Source organism: Aquarana catesbeiana, linkage group LG02, assembly GCF_042186555.1.
Source record: "Aquarana catesbeiana isolate 2022-GZ linkage group LG02, ASM4218655v1, whole genome shotgun sequence".
NCBI classification, from domain to species: domain Eukaryota; kingdom Metazoa; phylum Chordata; class Amphibia; order Anura; family Ranidae; genus Aquarana; species Aquarana catesbeiana.
In genome coordinates this window covers 108,691,964-108,709,895 of record NC_133325.1, presented here as the reverse complement: position 1 = coordinate 108,709,895, position 17,932 = coordinate 108,691,964, and the positions used below count along the sequence as shown (strand labels likewise).

The 17,932-nt window shown below is 39.4% G+C and overlaps 2 protein-coding genes across 2 annotated transcripts in view; both read left to right on the top strand.

Annotated features, from left to right (window-relative positions):
• The window catches only part of RXFP2 (relaxin family peptide receptor 2), a 512,938-nt gene that overhangs the window by 459,164 nt on the left and 35,842 nt on the right, over nt 1-17,932 (top strand). The window contains exons 11-13 of the mRNA XM_073613352.1: nt 7,558-7,629; nt 11,302-11,373; nt 15,213-15,281. Of these exons, the coding sequence (XP_073469453.1) occupies nt 7,558-7,629; nt 11,302-11,373; nt 15,213-15,281 (213 nt within the window). The remainder of the gene's footprint in view (nt 1-7,557; nt 7,630-11,301; nt 11,374-15,212; nt 15,282-17,932) is intronic.
• LOC141127137 (cytochrome c oxidase subunit 6C-like) lies at nt 8,397-8,866 on the top strand. Its single transcript, XM_073613353.1, has one exon. It carries the CDS (start codon nt 8,471-8,473, stop codon nt 8,708-8,710), a length of 240 nt encoding a protein of 79 aa, XP_073469454.1. The 5' UTR covers nt 8,397-8,470; the 3' UTR covers nt 8,711-8,866.

Here is a 17,932-nt window from a genome sequence, read left to right as displayed (position 1 = left end):
AGCGGCTGTAATGTATTGCCAGCTCCCAGCAATATAGATGAAAAATCAAGGAAAAAATTGGCGTGGATTCCCCGCCCCCCAGTCCATACCAGGCCCTTCAAGTCTGGTATGGATATAAAATTTAGAAAAAAATTGGCGTGGGTTCCCTCCCCAGACCCTTATTCGAGCATGCAGCCTGTAGGACAGGATAGGGGGGGCGAGTGAGCACCCCCCCTCCTGAACCATACCTGCCCCCCCTATGTGAATGGATAGCGGGTACATTGTACCCCTGCCCATTCACCAAAAAAAGTGTCAAAAAGTAAAAACCACAATAGACAGTTTTTGACAATTTCTTTATTAAAAAATAAAAAATAAAAGTGTCCCGCCATGTCCATCCATCTTCAATCACGCCGCCCGACGGACCCAAAAAATTGAAAAATAAAAACGACTGATGTCTTTTAGCTTTGACAGCTGTTACATAGGCAAAGGCGGGGCCACCCGCTCATGTACCAGGATGACCCTATCCCCCTCTGACATCACATGACATCACATGACATTAGAAGGAGGTGGGGTCACTCGGTTACATCACCGGGTGGCCCTGCCCTTGCCTATATAACAGCTGTCACAGCCAAGAGACAGAAGTCGCCGGAAGGCCTCCCATTGAGGCAAAGTTTTTTTTTCGATTTTTCGGGTCCGACGGGGCGGCATGATTGAAGATGGATGGACATCACAGGACACTTTTTTTTTTAATAAAAGAAATTGTAAAAACTGTCTGTTGTGTTTTTTACTTTTTGACACTTTATTTGGTGAATGGGTAGGGGTACAATGTACCCGATACCCATTTACATGGGGGGGGCGGGATCTGAGGGCCCCCTTGTTAAAGGGGGCTTTCAGATTCTGATAAGCCCCCCGCCCGCAGACCCCAACAACCAATGGCCAGGGTTGTCGGGAAGAAGCTCTAGTCCCCATCAACATGGGGACAAGGTGCTTTGGGGGGACCCCAAAGCACCCTCCCCATGTTGAGGGCAAGTGGCCTGGTATGATTTAGGAGGGGGGGAGCTCGCTTGTCCCCCCTTTTCCTGGCCTGGTATGGATTTTGGGAGAGACCCCAAGCCAATTTGTTTTAAAATTTTGGCATGGAGTTCCCCTTAAAATCTATACCAGACCCAGAGGGCCTGGTATGGATTTTGGGGGGGACCCCATGCCATTTTTTTCTTACTTCTGTCATAGGGTTCCCCTTAACCTCGTCAATGCACTTTATTATAAAATCTGTACTGACTGCACTGTGTATATATATATATATATATATATATATATATATTATATATATTATATATATATATATATATATATATATATATATATATATATATATATATATATATATATACTGTATATATAGTCTACTCTGAATGCACTGTATATATAGTCTACACTGAATGCACTGTATATATATATATATATATATATATATATATACACTACACGGTATATATATATTAATACACTGCCTGCGCTGTATATGTAGTCTACACTGACTACACTGTATATATTTAAATATATATATATATATATACTAAACTGCCTGCACCCCACTAACTAACCTGCCTAATCTACTGTAGCTCAAGTTATCTCAATCTCCTCCATGTATCACACTGCATATGGCCACCGTGCCGGCAGCCTTATATAGTGTGGGACGTGGACTTGAGCCATGATTGGCCAAAGGCACCCTGCCTTTGGCCAATCATGGTTCTCATAGCAGATCAAGCTGTGATTGGCCAAAGCATGCAGGTCAGGTGCATGCTTTGGCCAATCAGCAGCTGTCAATGCGGTGCTCGAATTTGCCGCGAATGCCCCATAGGTGTGGTTCATCTGCGAACAAACGAACACCCAGTGTTCGAGTCGAACTTAGAGAGGGTGAACCTCCTTAACGTGGGCACAGACACCAATAAAAGCTGACAAGCATTCTAATTCATCTTTACTCTAGCCAAAACTAAAAAAAGTTTTGCCTTTAGTTATACTTTAAGGGATGCTGCATTGAAAGATTAGGATCCAGCAGCTTTGAAAGAATGGTTTACTAGAAAATGTTTATTTTATTGTGTTCAGTTTGGTAAGCTTTAAAAAATATACTGAGGATTTAATACTACTTTAAATGCTGTTTGACCTTCCCAACTTTAGGGATCAGTACAACATGGCGAGCAGCATTTCATAAGATGGTGACACTAGGAAGGTGTTTTTCATTTACTCTTGTGGGGTGGCGCATCTGTATTTGAGCAATTTGTGGAGTTTCACACTGCACTTATTTTCTATTTATACAGTAGATGGTGTTTGATATAAATTGTATTATCATACACTAAAGCAGGCCATAGACAGGCCGAATTTCTTTCCTGCAACCATGGGTCCGTCCCCGCTGGAAGAAGACAGTGATTATTGCTAGTGTCTTTAGCAGCCGCTAGCGATAATCCCAAGTAAATCTGGCAGACTGGTTGTACCCAAGTTGATCTGCACATATATGGTTTAAATCTCAACCCGTTCTTGCTGAACCTGCCAAGATTTGAACCATCTATGGCCGGCCTAAGGAGAATGGAAGGACCAGCAAATGAGCTCTTCAGTATGCTGCTTCTTTTAGGCCTGGTTCACTCCTATGCATTTTTTAGTGTGTTTTCAGTTTTGCAGAAACACACTACAGTCCATTTCACATGGTTTCCTAAGGGTCATGTTCACATCTGTACATTTTATGGAAAGGGCCAGGGACTTTTTTCTGTTTTTTGGTTCCATAGACTTCAATAGATCAAAAGCATGTGTTGAAAAATGCTAAATGCATCTGGAATATGCAAACCGCAACCTGCATAGGTGTGAACCAGGCCTTACTGTCTGGTCAGAGGCTGGGAGAGAATCAAGACCTGTATATGATACTGAACTGCAGCAGAAAAAACAGAGCTATGCTGTGATGTGTGGCAGAGCTTTGTAAATATCTGGACAGAAATACAATTTTCTTAGCAGGAAAAACAGTCAACATATTTGTATTTTATTTGTATATTTAGCTGTCTGATTGGAGTTCAGCTTTAAATGAATGCTATGCATGGGCAAAATATGTTGGCAAAATATGTGTTTGGTCATTTACACAGAAAAAATAAGCTAGTTCTAATGATGTATGCCCCATTTCTGGCTGCTTCAACGTTAGTTACATATCTACTTTTACTCAGGCAGCAGTCTTCCATCAGCATTCCGTCACATCCAGCACTGAGACTTGTAGTCCGGCTGCAGTACACTCAGTACACTAATCACCGTGGGTCAACTTTAAATTTGCAGTATACATTAATTATATAAACATTTTTTGGTGAAAGGCATTTCAAATGTATTCATGTATAAATATGTAAAAGTTTCCTGAAATTATCAGAGCAGAAAGCAATTAAAATGAACGTAACTGAGTGAATATAAATAAGCTGCAGCACACAGCTGTCAGGTTGTGTACACAAAAAATGTATGTGGCTTTCCAAATGTGAGTTAAAATTTGTATGTTGTCTAATGCCGCGTACACACGGTCGGACTTTTCGGCTACAAAAGTCCGACAGACTTTCGACTGACTTTTGTCAGACTTTTGGCGGACTTTTGGCGGACTTGCGGCAGACTTTCTTACGAACGGACTTGCCTACATACGATCACACAAAAGTCCGACGGATTCGTACGTGATGACGTACTCCGGACTAAAATAAGGAAGTTGATAGCCAGTAGCCAATAGCTGCCCTAGCGTGGGTTTTTGTCCGTCAGACTAGCACACAGACGAGCGGATTTCTGGGTCCGGCGTAGTTACGACGTAAAGATTTGAAACATGTTTCAAATCTAAAGTCCGTCAGATTTGCGGCTGTGAAAGTCCGCTGAAAGTCCACTGAAAGTCCGGGGAAGCCCACACACGATCGGATTGTCAGCCAGCTTTAGTCCGTCGGCGTCCATTGGACTTTTGTAGACGAAAAGTCCGACCGTGTGTACACGGCATTAGACTATGACAGGCAAACGAACAAAGTCATGGTGATTAAAAAAAAGCATGTCAAGAAAAATGGCCTACTTTTCCAGGCGTCAGGTGCCATCCTCCTGTACAATACATTAGGTTTTAGCACTGTATTGGCCATGATAATTTTGAGTTCAGTGATCCTAGCGCCCTGATGGTTTACAAGTCGGTTTACAAGTCGCTCCAAGACCAATTTCTGGCATCCAGGCTAGTCCAGTGGTCACCCTGCTGTCGATGATTCCTGGGTCCATTTCCAAAATCAAAAAGGGCATCCTCAGGCATTGCTTATTATCAGCCTGGGTAGCCATATCCTCTCAGTGGAAATCTTCTGCACCCCTTCACCTTTTGGAGTGGGCCCAGATTTTCAACTATATCATGGCTATGGAAACACTGGTAGCAGAAGATAGTTTGGACCCGAGAAGGTACACTCTGTAGACATGCTGGATGGCTTATAACAATTCAGCCGCTTTTCCAGCTCTAGTAGTGGGATAGTGTGTCCACCCTTCCTATGGTTTCACTGAGGCATGAACTGTATAGTTTTTTGTGGGAGCGTTGAAGCGCTTCTTGGGTTTTTTTCTATTTTCCTTTTCTTTCCTTTTCTGTACTGTTTTTCATTGCAGAATACTTGCTATTTTAATGGAATCCCAGATGTATTAAACGTATTTCATTACAATATGTACAATTTTCCTCGAACAAGACACAAATTCACAGTAAGAAATTTTTTTCGTTCAAGAAAAAGTTTCCATCCTGCTACTTTGCATTTTCTCTGCAAAAATTAAAGGCGATTTCATCCCAATAACTATTAGAAAATTGAATGAACATTCCAAACACAAACATTTTTGAACTAAATTCTACTGGTTTATAACCAGCTTTAGAGAATAAAGCGAAGTTAATTTTGAATACCCAATTCTATGCAATGGAAATTTAAAAACAGAATTTTATGTAGCACATGATTGGATATTCATAGTGAACACATTTGCGTCTTATTTACTCACACTCACTTTTCAGTGAACTTACACTTTTCTAATAAACAGCCACTGCTCCATTAATAAACTAGACCCACTGTGTTGAATCTTTTGCCTCCAATTTACAAGACAAAAAAAGGGAAGTGCTCCTAAGGGTATCTGTGTGGTAGATTGCACCATCATATATTAGAATATGGATCTGCTCACCTGATGGAGTGGCTGTTCTGTGACATTTAGGACAAACAGCTAACGAGCTTATGCTTCAACATGTGAACAAGCTGCGGTTCCTAATTACTGACTACAGTAGGGCCTTTTTCACTCATGCGGACCTTTAGTTTCATCAGTGTTGTCACGTTTTTTCAAAGAAAAAATGGATGAAGTTTACATCAGTTTTTCATCAGGTTTTTATCAGGTTTTCAGCAGGTTTTCATCAGGTTTTCATCAGGTTATCATCAGGTAGGGTTGCACCAATACCACTTTTTTTAAGAGTATTTATACTTTTTTTCAAGTACTCGCCGATACCAATTACCGATACTTTTTTAATGTCATGTGACAGTGGCACTAATATGCAGCACTGAGGGGCACTGATGAGGTGTGGACTGTGTCAGTAGTTTTTTTTTTGTTTTTTTTGTTTGTTTTTTTACAATTTTATTTTTTCACAACTTATTTTTTAACTATTCTTTACAATGTATATATATATATTTTTTACAATGCTTTCTTTTTTTGGGGGGGAGTGGATGGTGTCAGTGTTTTTATTATTTTTTATTATTTTTAGAATTTTACTTTTAAATATTTATTTGTTACAATGTTTCCTTTTAATATTTTTTTTAAATCAACCCAGTTGGGGGGGGGCTTTGGTGAGATGTCAGGGGTCTACACAGACCCCTGACATCTCCCCTTTGAGACAGGGAAAGGGACTGAGGACACAGATTCCCCAGTCCCTTTCTCTGCAGCCTCAGCTGCACTGAAGATGAATGGACAGGAGACAGCGGCTCCGCTCCATTCATAAACTGAAGTACTGTAAACACAGTTTATGCTGCTCAGTTATGAATGGACAGAGTCAGTGACTCTGTCTATTCAGAAAAGGAAGGAGCCAGTAAATTACATATATACCGGCTCCTTCCTCCACTCTCAATGCTGCAGATCTGGGACAGGGGAGGGGTGGAAGAGCACAGAGGGGGACTGGAGGAGAACACAGGGAACCGGAGGAGCAAAAGGAGGACCACACGGAGGAGGACACGGGGGAACCAGAGGAGCGCACGGAGGAAGACACGAGGAGGAACCGGAGGAGGACATGGAGCGGGACCAGACTGGAGCACGCAGAGAACACAGAGGAGGACATTGAGGGAGACCAGAGGGGGACATGGGACAGTCAGGGACGATCGGTGCAGCGGTGGGGGGGAGTTACATTCACCAATCTCCCTGTGCGGCTTTCAATAAAGCAGCTGAAAGCCGCAGGAGGGAGAGGAGGAGAAGCGCTATCAGATGCTTTATTGAAAGCCACACAGGGAGATCGGTGCTTGTAAATCCCCCCACCACTGTACCCATTGTCCCTGATTGTCCAGGTATCAGGTCAATCATTGGAGCATTTGCACGAGTACAAGTACTTATGCAAATGCTCGGTATCGGCACCGATATGGTGCAACCCTATCATCAGGTTTTCATCAGGTTAACATCATTTTACATCAGTGCATTACCAATGCAAAAACGGATGCAAAACTGACCATTTTTCAATAGAGATGCATTGATGTCTGTTTTTCATCTGTCAACAGTTCGCATGTGTGAAAGGGACCAAACAGGTTCCATTGTCTCAAGTCAAATCCAGCTGTTATTAAGCTGTTATAAGTTAATATTGACTCAGGGGGGCTGAATACAAATGCATGCCTCACTTTTCACATATTTATAAAACATTTTGAAAACCAGTTATCATTTTCCTTCTACCTCTAATTATGTGTCACTTTGTGTTGGTCTATCACATGGAACTTTTCAAGGGGTTTGAATACTTTTTCAAGGCACTGTATATAAATGCCAAATATCCACATACTTGCATTGGTATCGATGGGTGAAGGAGGAAGTTGTATATGTAGGTGTGTATGATATTAGCATGTTTACATGCAATCCAGGTGTAATATAAGTTATAGTGATCCTCCAACTGTAATATAAATTCTTCACTTTGGATTGAGTGGACAGGGCCTGATTCTTTATTATCGAGGAGCCTAGCAAACAAAACTTCCACCAACCTGAACCAGCCATGACATACTCTGAACCTGGCTCAAAAACTGGGATATGTGTAGCCACAATCTCTGTAGTCCCAGTGTTATCACATACAGTAGAAATGTATTTCTATATTTGTATTAGAAACATGTAAGCTGGTGCCAACCTGAAAGTTCTGAGAATTCATGTTTTTGGACAGTTGACAACAGAGGAGATCTAACAAAAGATCAAAATGCCAACTCTAACCAAAACTAAAGAATCTTTTTTGGGTGGCGTTGCCTTTTAACATTATTGGTTTCCTTGTTTGGTGGCATATGTAAAGCTTCTGTCAGTGTATAATTTGCATAATGTTATGTTTTATTAATCATGCATGATATATTTTCAATTTAGGTTCTTACGTGGGAACCAGATCAGCTTAGTGACAGAAAACATATTTTCATCTTTAAGAAGTTTAGCAGAAATGTAAGTTACCATTGTCTTATGTGGTCCATGAAAAACATATGACATACAGATATTTTTACTTGCAGCTCTGAATGTGTATAACCTTTCTTCACACTTAGATTAGATCATTAACATGAAGCTGCATTTATCCCTCAGGATGGACTATAATACAGCTTCATTCTCCCATGTACACTCAGCCTAAAAGGTTCTGTCCACCAAAAAGTTCTATATTTAGTATTTGGTAGAGGCTGCAGATTTTAACCAACTGACAATGTCTTCTACAGAAGATGGGCAAACACATGTGGACACCCTTCCAAATGATTAAGTTCAGGTCAGTGGTTGACAAAGCCAGCAAGGGGCCCCTGTGCAATAATGGTATTTAGGCCCGAATAATTACTATGGTAATGCAGTGTTCATTTTGTCAAGGAAAATATTTTCGCCATAGTTTTCATCAGCTGCATGTTTTTAGTGACGAAAACAACACAAACATAAAATTAGAATTAAGTCAACTGACGAAAACTATGTGCCGAAAATCAATTCCATTTTTCATGGAACAAAAACAGAGAAGAAAATGTGAGGGGGAAACCTTTACTCACCTGAACTTACGCTTTCCTCAGAACTCCACCTGTCTGTTAAAGCCCTAGTCCCCTAACTCTGTGCAAGCTGTATTGGCTGAGAGACACAGGTTCCCATCAATTCTTTCCCTTTCTTTCTTCTTTCCTATGTCTTTGGTGCTCTCTGCTGGCCTTTTCTAAATCGGCAACACAATACCATCCGTAGCCTATAATAATAGCACATTAAGATTTAAACATATATTGAGGAAGGACACGGCTGTGGTGGAGGTTTACTGAACAACGCCATCATGTCACAGGGTCTTCTGGCTAAACCTCAGATGAGAGGCCTTCTGGGAAAGCGGTTGAGAGTTCACATTTTTGGAGCCTTCATCTTTTCCCTGAGTGTTGTGGCCCTGTACAAGTTTGGTGTGGCTGAGCCAAGGAAGAGGGCGTATGCCAACTACTATAAGAATTACGATGCAGTGAAGGAGTTTGAAGCCATGAGGGAAGCTGGAGTGTTTCAGGGTGTGAGGCCTAAGGGAGAATGAGGCCACATTCCAGGAAAATTCTAAATTGCTTCATGTGCTGGACATGCTTGATGTATATTGCAATATCCAGTGCAGGTGAACACCACTGGACCTCTTTCTACTGTTCTGTAAATGTGTTTAAATAAAACATTGAAATCCTGAAAAAAAAAAAAAAAAGATTTAAACATATATTGCACTATTGCACTACCACATAACAATAAGTAGGAGGCATCCACTAAGCTGCTGAAAAAAAAAAAGAAGAAAAAGGCTTTACTTATTTTTTTTTCTTAATATTTAATGTTGGTAATATATTGAGGTAATATGTGTATAATGGCATTACAGCCAATAGTTTACATTTTTGGAAGGTTTTTCAGATTTTAAAGTTGCACTTCTGTTTGTCAAAAAGTAATATTTTTTTCTTTGTTTATTTAACTGGGTTTTATTTATAAAGACGTTGTATATCACAATGGCTATATCTGTGTCTGTAGTGCATGTTCAAACCTTAATACAATAAATAGTAACATGTTATTAGAGTTTTACTCCAGAAGTATTTGAGTTTGGAAATTCTAGCTTAAATAATGTATTACAATTTAACTAAACCGATTAGATTTTAGTCGACTAAAATGTACTGGAGATTTTAGTTGTCTAAAATGCAAATAAAATTAAAGCAATTCAGATGTCTAAAATACGACTAAAACTAAAATGGCATTTTGGTCAAAAGACTACGACTAAAACTAATTTGAAATTTGACATCAAAATTAACACTGTGGTAAGGACAAGTAACATATGTGTTATAGCACGTTTGATTGTGGAATAAAATAATTAGAAAGTGCTAATTTCACATAAAAAATCCACACCAAAATTCCACAATACAAATGATCATGAAATTAAATGGTACCTAGTTAAAATAACTTTTGCATCTTAGTGAATTGCACTGTCATTCAACCATATCTCATTGCACTGCAACAGCACAATATACTGCATCATGCCATTATACAGCAAATTATGTAAATCACACTGTGAATTTTTTTTCTATACATTTTTCTCGAATTTCCAGAAAAAACAGGGAAAGAACATTTTTTTCCCATGGCTTCAAAATTTCGGAAATTTTACATCTCTACACTGTCCAAGCATGTAACATTCACATTTACACTGTCAACTAATGCCCCCAAAGATGATCGGTGTAAATACCTCCATTACATTGGTTATAATCCCATGCTACATTGGTAGCCAGGTATAATTTCCTGTAAATCAGTAAAAATTCTGAATGAACCCTCTGCACACTGCATCCCAATAGCTTACACATAGGTATAATCATCAGATGCTAAAGTGGTGTGATCACATGTTAACACTACAAATTCTAGAGGAGCCCTCTGTACACTGCATCCCACTAGCTTATACATGTTGAGCATAGGTATATCTTATTTCTATGTATATTAGGTATCAGGACACGTTATATGCACATGTTGGTTCAAGGTCAGTTACTCATTAAAGGTTTCGTTCACTTTTATTGGCATTTTCCCAAAAAATCCCTATGCATTACAGCAACCTCAGTACATTAATACACAATCCTTTGTTTTGTAAAAGAATGCTTACTTATTCCATTGCCCTCTCCTCAGTCCATTTTTTCTCGTAGCTGCACGGGTAGAGAAAAAAGCTGATTGCTCATTTATGAGTTGCAGGGGCTGCATATCCAACACTGGATACACCCTTCCATCTGTAGGACGAAGAAGGGAGAGCAACTCCCAGGGAATAAGCAGCTCAAAAAGTAAGCATTATTTTACCAAACCGAGGACTGCATATTAATGTACTAAGGACACTGTAATGTAATGTTTTTGGAAATTAATATTAAAGGTGAACTAACCCTTTAAGAAATCCAGTTATACAGCAGCACTATGGCCTTACCATGGGCATACTGCTGTCTTAAAAAACCAGGACAAGTCAAGGTGTTCTGACTGGCCTCTCCACCTATCACGGAGTGTTTTGTGTAGCGTTTTAAATCGAATACAGAGTAAACACTGTGCTGCCCATCAGTATCTGCAGTCTTTTGTAAAAAGGTAAAAAGTATTGAATCCAGGGCCAGGACAAGGGGTGGGCAGAAGGGACGGCTGCCCTGGGCGCAACATGTATTATAAGGATGGGGGCGCCGCAAATTCCTCCTACTATAAGGCTGACAGGAGTAGTGACAGGGGCATCACTACTTCTATTAGCCCAGTGCTGGAAGCAGCAAGGAGAGGAGGAGAGAGATGGGAGGAGGTGCGGGCTGTGCTCTCTCTCCCCCTACTCCTAATAGGCTTGCACATAATGGGGGGGGGGGGCTCAATTTGGCATCTTTGCCCTAGTCACTGGATTATACTGTCCCAGCACTAATTGAATCCAGCATAAAGATGACAGCCCCGAGTTACATGTACCTTTTAAAAGCCAATATTGGTTCTTCTATCTTGCCCAGTTCTTTGTTCATTCTCACAAACCTGAGTAAAAGGTTCCCTGTTCATTTAAATACGTACTAAAATAAATGTGTCATTTTGTAAAGCATTATTAATGCAATCCAACAAACGGAGCACTTGAATAGTTATTAAAATAGCTCTTTTATTTTTACTTGTTACTTACAGAGACTTGTCCAATAATTTAATCACAGAAGTGCCACTCTCCAGCTTTAAGGAGCTTAAACATTTGCAAAAACTGTAAGTAAAAATAGTATACTTCCATTATTATATAATCCCGTTTTAAAGTGAATCCATTACAAGACGGGAAAGATCACAGTGAGGCAGACCTAAATAAAGTTTAATATTTCTATTTATCATTTCCAAATTATAAATTGTGAAAAATCAGCTATTTCTGTGACTATTGGTTAAATTATCATCACTACTAATTTAATTTATTAAGGCCGTCACCCTAATTTGTGACTATTGAAAATGCCGAGTCAGGTTTTGTAAAACTGAAATGAATAGACTTAAAACTCTAGACAAAACTTTTGTTTTGGATGGAATGGTGAAAGAATAATGCCCCGTACACACGATCGGAAATGCCGCCAGCAAAACTCCGATGAGAGCTTTTGGTCCGAAAATGCAATCGTGCATATGCTCCATCTGACTTTTGCTGGCGGAATTCCAGCCAGCAAAAGATTGGGAGCAGGTTCTCTACTTTTCGGTCGGAAAAAAATCCTATCCAAAAATGCGTTCGTCTGTATGCAATTCAGACACACAAAAAAACAGGCATGCTCGGAAACAACTCGACGTATGCTCAGAAGCATTGAACTTCATTTTCTCGGCTCATCGTAGTGTTGTACGTCACCGCATTCTTGATGGTTGAAAGTTCAGAGAACTTTTGTGTGACTGTGTGTATGCAAGCCTAGCTTGAGCGAAATTCCATTGGAAAAACCATCCAAGATTTTTCCGATGGAAATTCCGCTCGTGTGTACGGGGCAAAAGAATCTCTTTCAGGTCTTGCTTACTATCTTTGTCCCTGTTAAAGAAATTTATTCTCAGGAGCTGTCACAGTTATTATTGTCCCTGGAGAAGAAAGTATGGGGAGATGTCCGGCTATATGCACATAAAGGTATATAAAAAACTACTCAGATAAATAAAGCAGAAGTACTTGTGAAAGAGGTGATGCGTGTAAACAATACGTAACAGGGCTAGGGTGTATTAAATGCAAACAATACCCTAGGCAGATAATAATACTAATAAAGTGCTGCGTGCTCCTGAAAGTGAAAAATGTGCCTTAGTTCCAATTAATCAAATGTCCATATATGTGTAAAGGAATATACCACTAATGCAAAGTGTGTAAAATACAAACAGTCTCCCTGGCATAAAAATGCAGTAAAGTGCAAAGTGCTCCTGAACAAATGTGTCTTAACCTCAATGCATCAAATACCATAAAAATAAAAATAAAAAATAAAAAATGTACCCGCAGGTGAATAAACAATAGTGGCAATCAAAACAGAAATTTTGCAAATCAGGCACACAATTTGTGGCATAAAAATGGAAAAAATAATAATTTAGAAGATATCCCCAACAAGTGTGCATAAAAATATATAGAAAGGTATATAAATGTCCAAAGTTCAATACCATATGCCATACATTACTGCGTGGTGTGGCGTGCGTTCCACCGCTCACAGCTGGAAACCGGAACAAACACAGAGAAGGTACTGACGTGTGCGTATCACGAGGCCACGCCTAGGCCTTTACCCCTGCAGGGGTGAGGTAGTCCGGTGAGTGCAAGCACGAGTGGGGGTGCGGTGGAGGACGGGGACTACATCAGTTAAAGATGAGATCACTGTTTTTTCACTATAAGGACACATTTTTTGGGATTTTGAACTTTGGACATTTATATACCTTTCTATATATTTTTATGCACACTTGTTGGGGATATCTTCTAAATTATTATTTTTTCCATTTTTATGCCACAAATTGTGTGCCTGATTTGCAAAATTTCTGTTTTGATTGCCACTATTGTTTATTCACCTGCGGGTACATTTTTTATTTTTTATTTTTATTTTTATGGTATTTGATGCATTGAGGTTAAGACACATTTGTTCAGGAGCACTTTGCACTTTACTGCATTTTTATGCCAGGGAGACTGTTTGTATTTTACACACTTTGCATTAGTGGTATATTCCTTTACACACATATGGACATTTGATTAATTGGAACTAAGGCACATTTTTCACTTTCAGGAGCACGCAGCACTTTATTAGTATTATTATCTGCCTAGGGTATTGTTTGCATTTAATACACCCTAGCCCTGTTACGTATTGTTTACACGCATCACCTCTTTCACAAGTACTTCTGCTTTATTTATCTGAGTAGTTTTTTATATACCTTTATGTGCATATAGCCGGACAGCGCCAACACCCCTGTCTAGATCATTACCCATTTTTTGGATATCACCTTGGTGATATTCATTTGTAGGGGGGCAGCAGTCCCTTCTCTTCCTAAGCGCGGAATTACTGCCATACATATGGGGAGATGTCCTCAACAGAGACTTAGACAGCAACAAAGATGTAAGAGATGTTCTAAATTTTTCCCCTGTTGTAACATTAGTCATTATATTGATAGACCTGAAAAAAGCATTCATCAATCTGATGAACTTCTGTGTCTGCCTGTTTTTTTTCTTGACAATGGATTCCCTTTAAATTACACTTATAAATGTTGTCTGAATGCAGCTTGGATTAGTAGAATTGGATGCAGTAGTTCAAAACATTTAAAGCATATCTAAAGCCAAAACTTTTTTGTTTTGTTTTGGATAGTGTAAGGAAGAGTTTGAATCCTGTCAGGTTTTTATTTATTACTTTATTCTCCCACCATACTTAAACACATACGTTTAACAAAAAAAATGTGTAAATTTGTAAAATTAAAAAAAAAAAAAAAAATATTCACAAATAATATGTTATTACAATTAGGGATGGGCCAAACTGCCCTGAGTTCAAACTGGGCAGGGTTTGACAATTTTGAAAGAAGTTCCGATGCCGAACCTGAACCCCACTGAATCTGTCAAATGAACAATGTTCATTCTCTGGGCAAGGCAAGGGGTGTCAAAAGTGAGTATGTGTGGGAGAGGGGTGGGAACTGCCCTGGGAAACATGTACAAATGCAAAAAAAACATAAGATTCCATTTGGCCAGAAGCAGTGAATTTTTAAATGCTTGAAGTGAAACATTAAAAATGCCTAATCCCTTTAAATAACATGCCTGGGGGTGCCCTAACCCTGCCTGTGAAGAGGTTCATCTCTGTGATGCACACATAGTTTTGCAGCAGCACTGACATTTACAAAAGAAAAATGTGTTTGAAATTGCCAGCAAATAACATTCATTGCCAGCTGCTTTAAAAAAAAAAAAAAAGTACACAGATCCCTCCAAGGGTCTGCTATGTTTTTCTGGGGACCTTTCGAGGACTCTGTATGCTGTTTTTTGGGGAGTTTTGTTGCTGTTTTTTTTTTTTTTTTTAAGAAGCTGGCAAATTAATGTCATTTGCCAGCAATTTAAACTGTATCACTTTTTTTTTTCTTTGTAAAAAATTGGCTAGAGTCCCTCCCAAAATGTACACCAGACCCTTTGAGTCTGATATCTCATGCAAAAAAAAAAATCAGTAATGTCCTCCAGAAAATCCATACCATCCATACCAGACCCTTCCAGTTGGTATAGATTTTAAAGGGAACTCCACGCAAAAAAAAAAAAAAAAAAAAAAGTCTCCCGAAAAATCCATACCAGACCCTTAATCCACACATGTAGCCTGGCTGGAAAGGAAGGGGAGGATGAGAGTGCACCCCCTCCTGAATCATACCAGGTCTGGACAGGCAAAAGTTCAGGAGTTCATCCTAGCACCCCAAAAGTCAAAGTCAATAGGTTGTTTTCCACAATGTTGTTATACACATTGAATTATTATAAGAACAATACAAAGTTATCCCTGTCTATTAGCTGTAGTGGTAATTATTGCAGTAAAACGTAAGTGTAAGTGCAGTAAAGTGTTTTCATAAGCATGCTTGACTTTTTACAGCTTTGTTTTATTATGTTTTTATTGCAGTAATCTCAGTTGTAATCCATTATCACTTCATACTGAGCAGTTTGAAACATTACCACATATTCAGTCACTGTAAGTAAAATAAAATCTTTCTCTTTTTTTTTCTCTTTGTATTATTATTACTTTATATACGATGTATGGAGGTGATAATAAAGTGGAACTAAAGGCAACATATTTTTTTTTGGTTTTGGATACAATTGATAGGGGATCAAATACTTATTTCACTCATTAAAACTCATTGAAATGCAAATTCATTTATAACTTTTTTGAAATGCGTTTTTCTGGATATTTATGTTGTTAGTCTGTCTCTCTCTATTAAAATAAACCTACCAATAAAATTATAGACTGATCATTTCTTTGTCAGCAGGGGGTCGAATACTTTTTTCCCTCACTATAGAGTGATTAGAACACCTGTCAGTTTTTTTTATGCTGTCTGTGCCCCTGGTAGGAAGACTCACCCTCTCTATTGGTCCTGTTTACTTTTATCATCGAAAGTGAAAGTAAAAGAAGATTCCAAATTTCTGGTTGACACCAGAACAGTAATAAAGGGGAAATCTTCCAATGGAGACACTAGTTCTGGTGACCCTAGTAAAATCCCAGGATTCCCTTTGGAGGACTTTTCTCTCCAATCCTGTTTTGGCTATGAAATAGGAAGTGAAGAGAAATATCCCCTATAGGACACATATGGCAAAAGGAAACACCTGGCAGGGGTTATAACTGTCTCTTTCTCTACCCAAAATGAAAAAAAAGTTTTGACTATAGTTACACTTTAACTCTGTGTAAACACATTACCACCTATGGTAATGTTTTGTAGAATGAGGATGGAGGAGTTATTAGCAGTTTCATTCACAATTACATGTAGACCCCGTGGACTAAATACAGCCCAGTAGGCTCCAGCTACACTATCCTTGGACTGATGTAAAGGTGGTCAAGGAGAGGGCTAGAACATTTACACGACGTGGCAACCAATACCACAGTAAATGTGCCGCAGCAATAATAAGCCTTATATATTAATCTCTTTGAGAAAAATTACGTCTGATCTGAGTTGCACAAAATCTCTCTTTCGTTCTCCCTTAGCACACTCCTGACTGATCCTTGTGGATAATGATGGCCTTGTTAGATCTTGGCACATCATGGTAATGACCCTAGGAGCCATACATTGCATTACAGCTCAGGACTCTTTATATTTTACAATGAGGAAATGTATTTTGTAGAGTTGAAGGCGCATCCTTAGAAAAATGAATTTCTATGGAAATGGTCTCACAAATCTGGCAGAAATGTCAGAGATAAGGTCCCTTTCCAATTTCTTTGTAAATGAAATGCCGCATCAAAAACTGATAACCTGTATCAATCCGTGTGACTATTTTTTAAATTGTGGTGCATGCAGATTAAATTCTGTAACAACAAACTAAACTCTCAGAAGCCAAGTATTGTATTTCAGGCTTATACTCTTCTTACTATTTGCACCTGCTTATAGAAGAATTCCGGGTATTGATATTTTGTATATAGTTACAATGGTCCTTCTTGGACCAATGTAACTATGTTTTAAAACACACCTGGCTGATCACTCCGGTGATCTCAACTTGCTTCCGGGTCCCAATGCTGAGTGGCTGCACTGCTGCAATCTGAACACAGTGGGGTTGATTTACTAAAGGAAAATATACTGTGCACTTTGCAATGTGCAGCTGCACTCTGCAAGAGCAGTTGCTCCAGAGCTTAGTAAATGAGGAAAGGCTCTGCTGAATTCCATCATCCAATCATATGCAAGCAAAAATTTTTTTTTAATTTTCCTTGTATGTGACTGGGTATTCTTTGTGAAGTAAAGCTTTACCTCATTTACTAAGCTCTGGAGCAACTGCACTTGCAGAGTGCCACTGCACTTTGCAAAGTGCACAGTCTATTTGCCTTTAGTAAATCAACCCCAGTAAGTCGGCCACTCAGCATGGGCGCCATTCAGAGAACGATTTGCATTCTCTGCAAGAATGCAAAGCCTTCTCCGATTGAAAAAGATAGAGCGCGTGAAGTCACCACCCCGCCATATTAATATTATTACAGGTATTTATATAGCACCAAACATTTATACAGCACATTGCATATTATACAGCTCATTGCATATTATACATTCACATTAATTGCTGCACTCAAGAAGCATACAATCTCAAGATCTCAAATTCACACATATTACCAAAAGTATTGGGACGCCTGCCTTTACACGCACATGAACTTTAATACCATCCCAGTCTTCGTCTGTAGGGTTCAATAATAAAGGAGTTGTAAAGGCAGAAGGTTTTTTTTTATCTTAATGCATTCTATGCATTAAGATAAAAATCCTTCTGTGTGTAGCAGCCGCCCCAGCACCCCCTAATACTTACCTGAGCCCCGTCTCTGTCCAGCGATGTTCACGAGTCCCTCGGCCATCCGGGACTCTCCTTCCTGATTGGCTGAGACACAGCAGCACCATTGGCTATCGCGACTGTCAATAAAAGTCAGTTAGCCAATCAGGAGAGAGAGGGGGCGGGGCAGAACAGCAGCTCCATGTCTGAATGGACACAGGAAGCTGCAGCTCGGCTCAGGTGCCCCCATAGCTTGCTGCTTACTGTGGGGGCACTCATCAGGAGGGAGGAGCCAGGAGCACAGAAGATGGACCTGAAAAGAAGAGGATCTGGGCTGTTCTGTGTAAAACCACTGCAACAAAGCAGGTAAGTATACCATGTTTTTTATTT

Coding starts and splice junctions, on each gene's coding strand:
- LOC141127137 (XM_073613353.1), top strand. CDS start 8,471: ATGTCACAGGGTCTTCTGGCTAAACCTCAGATGAGAGGCCTTCTGGGA.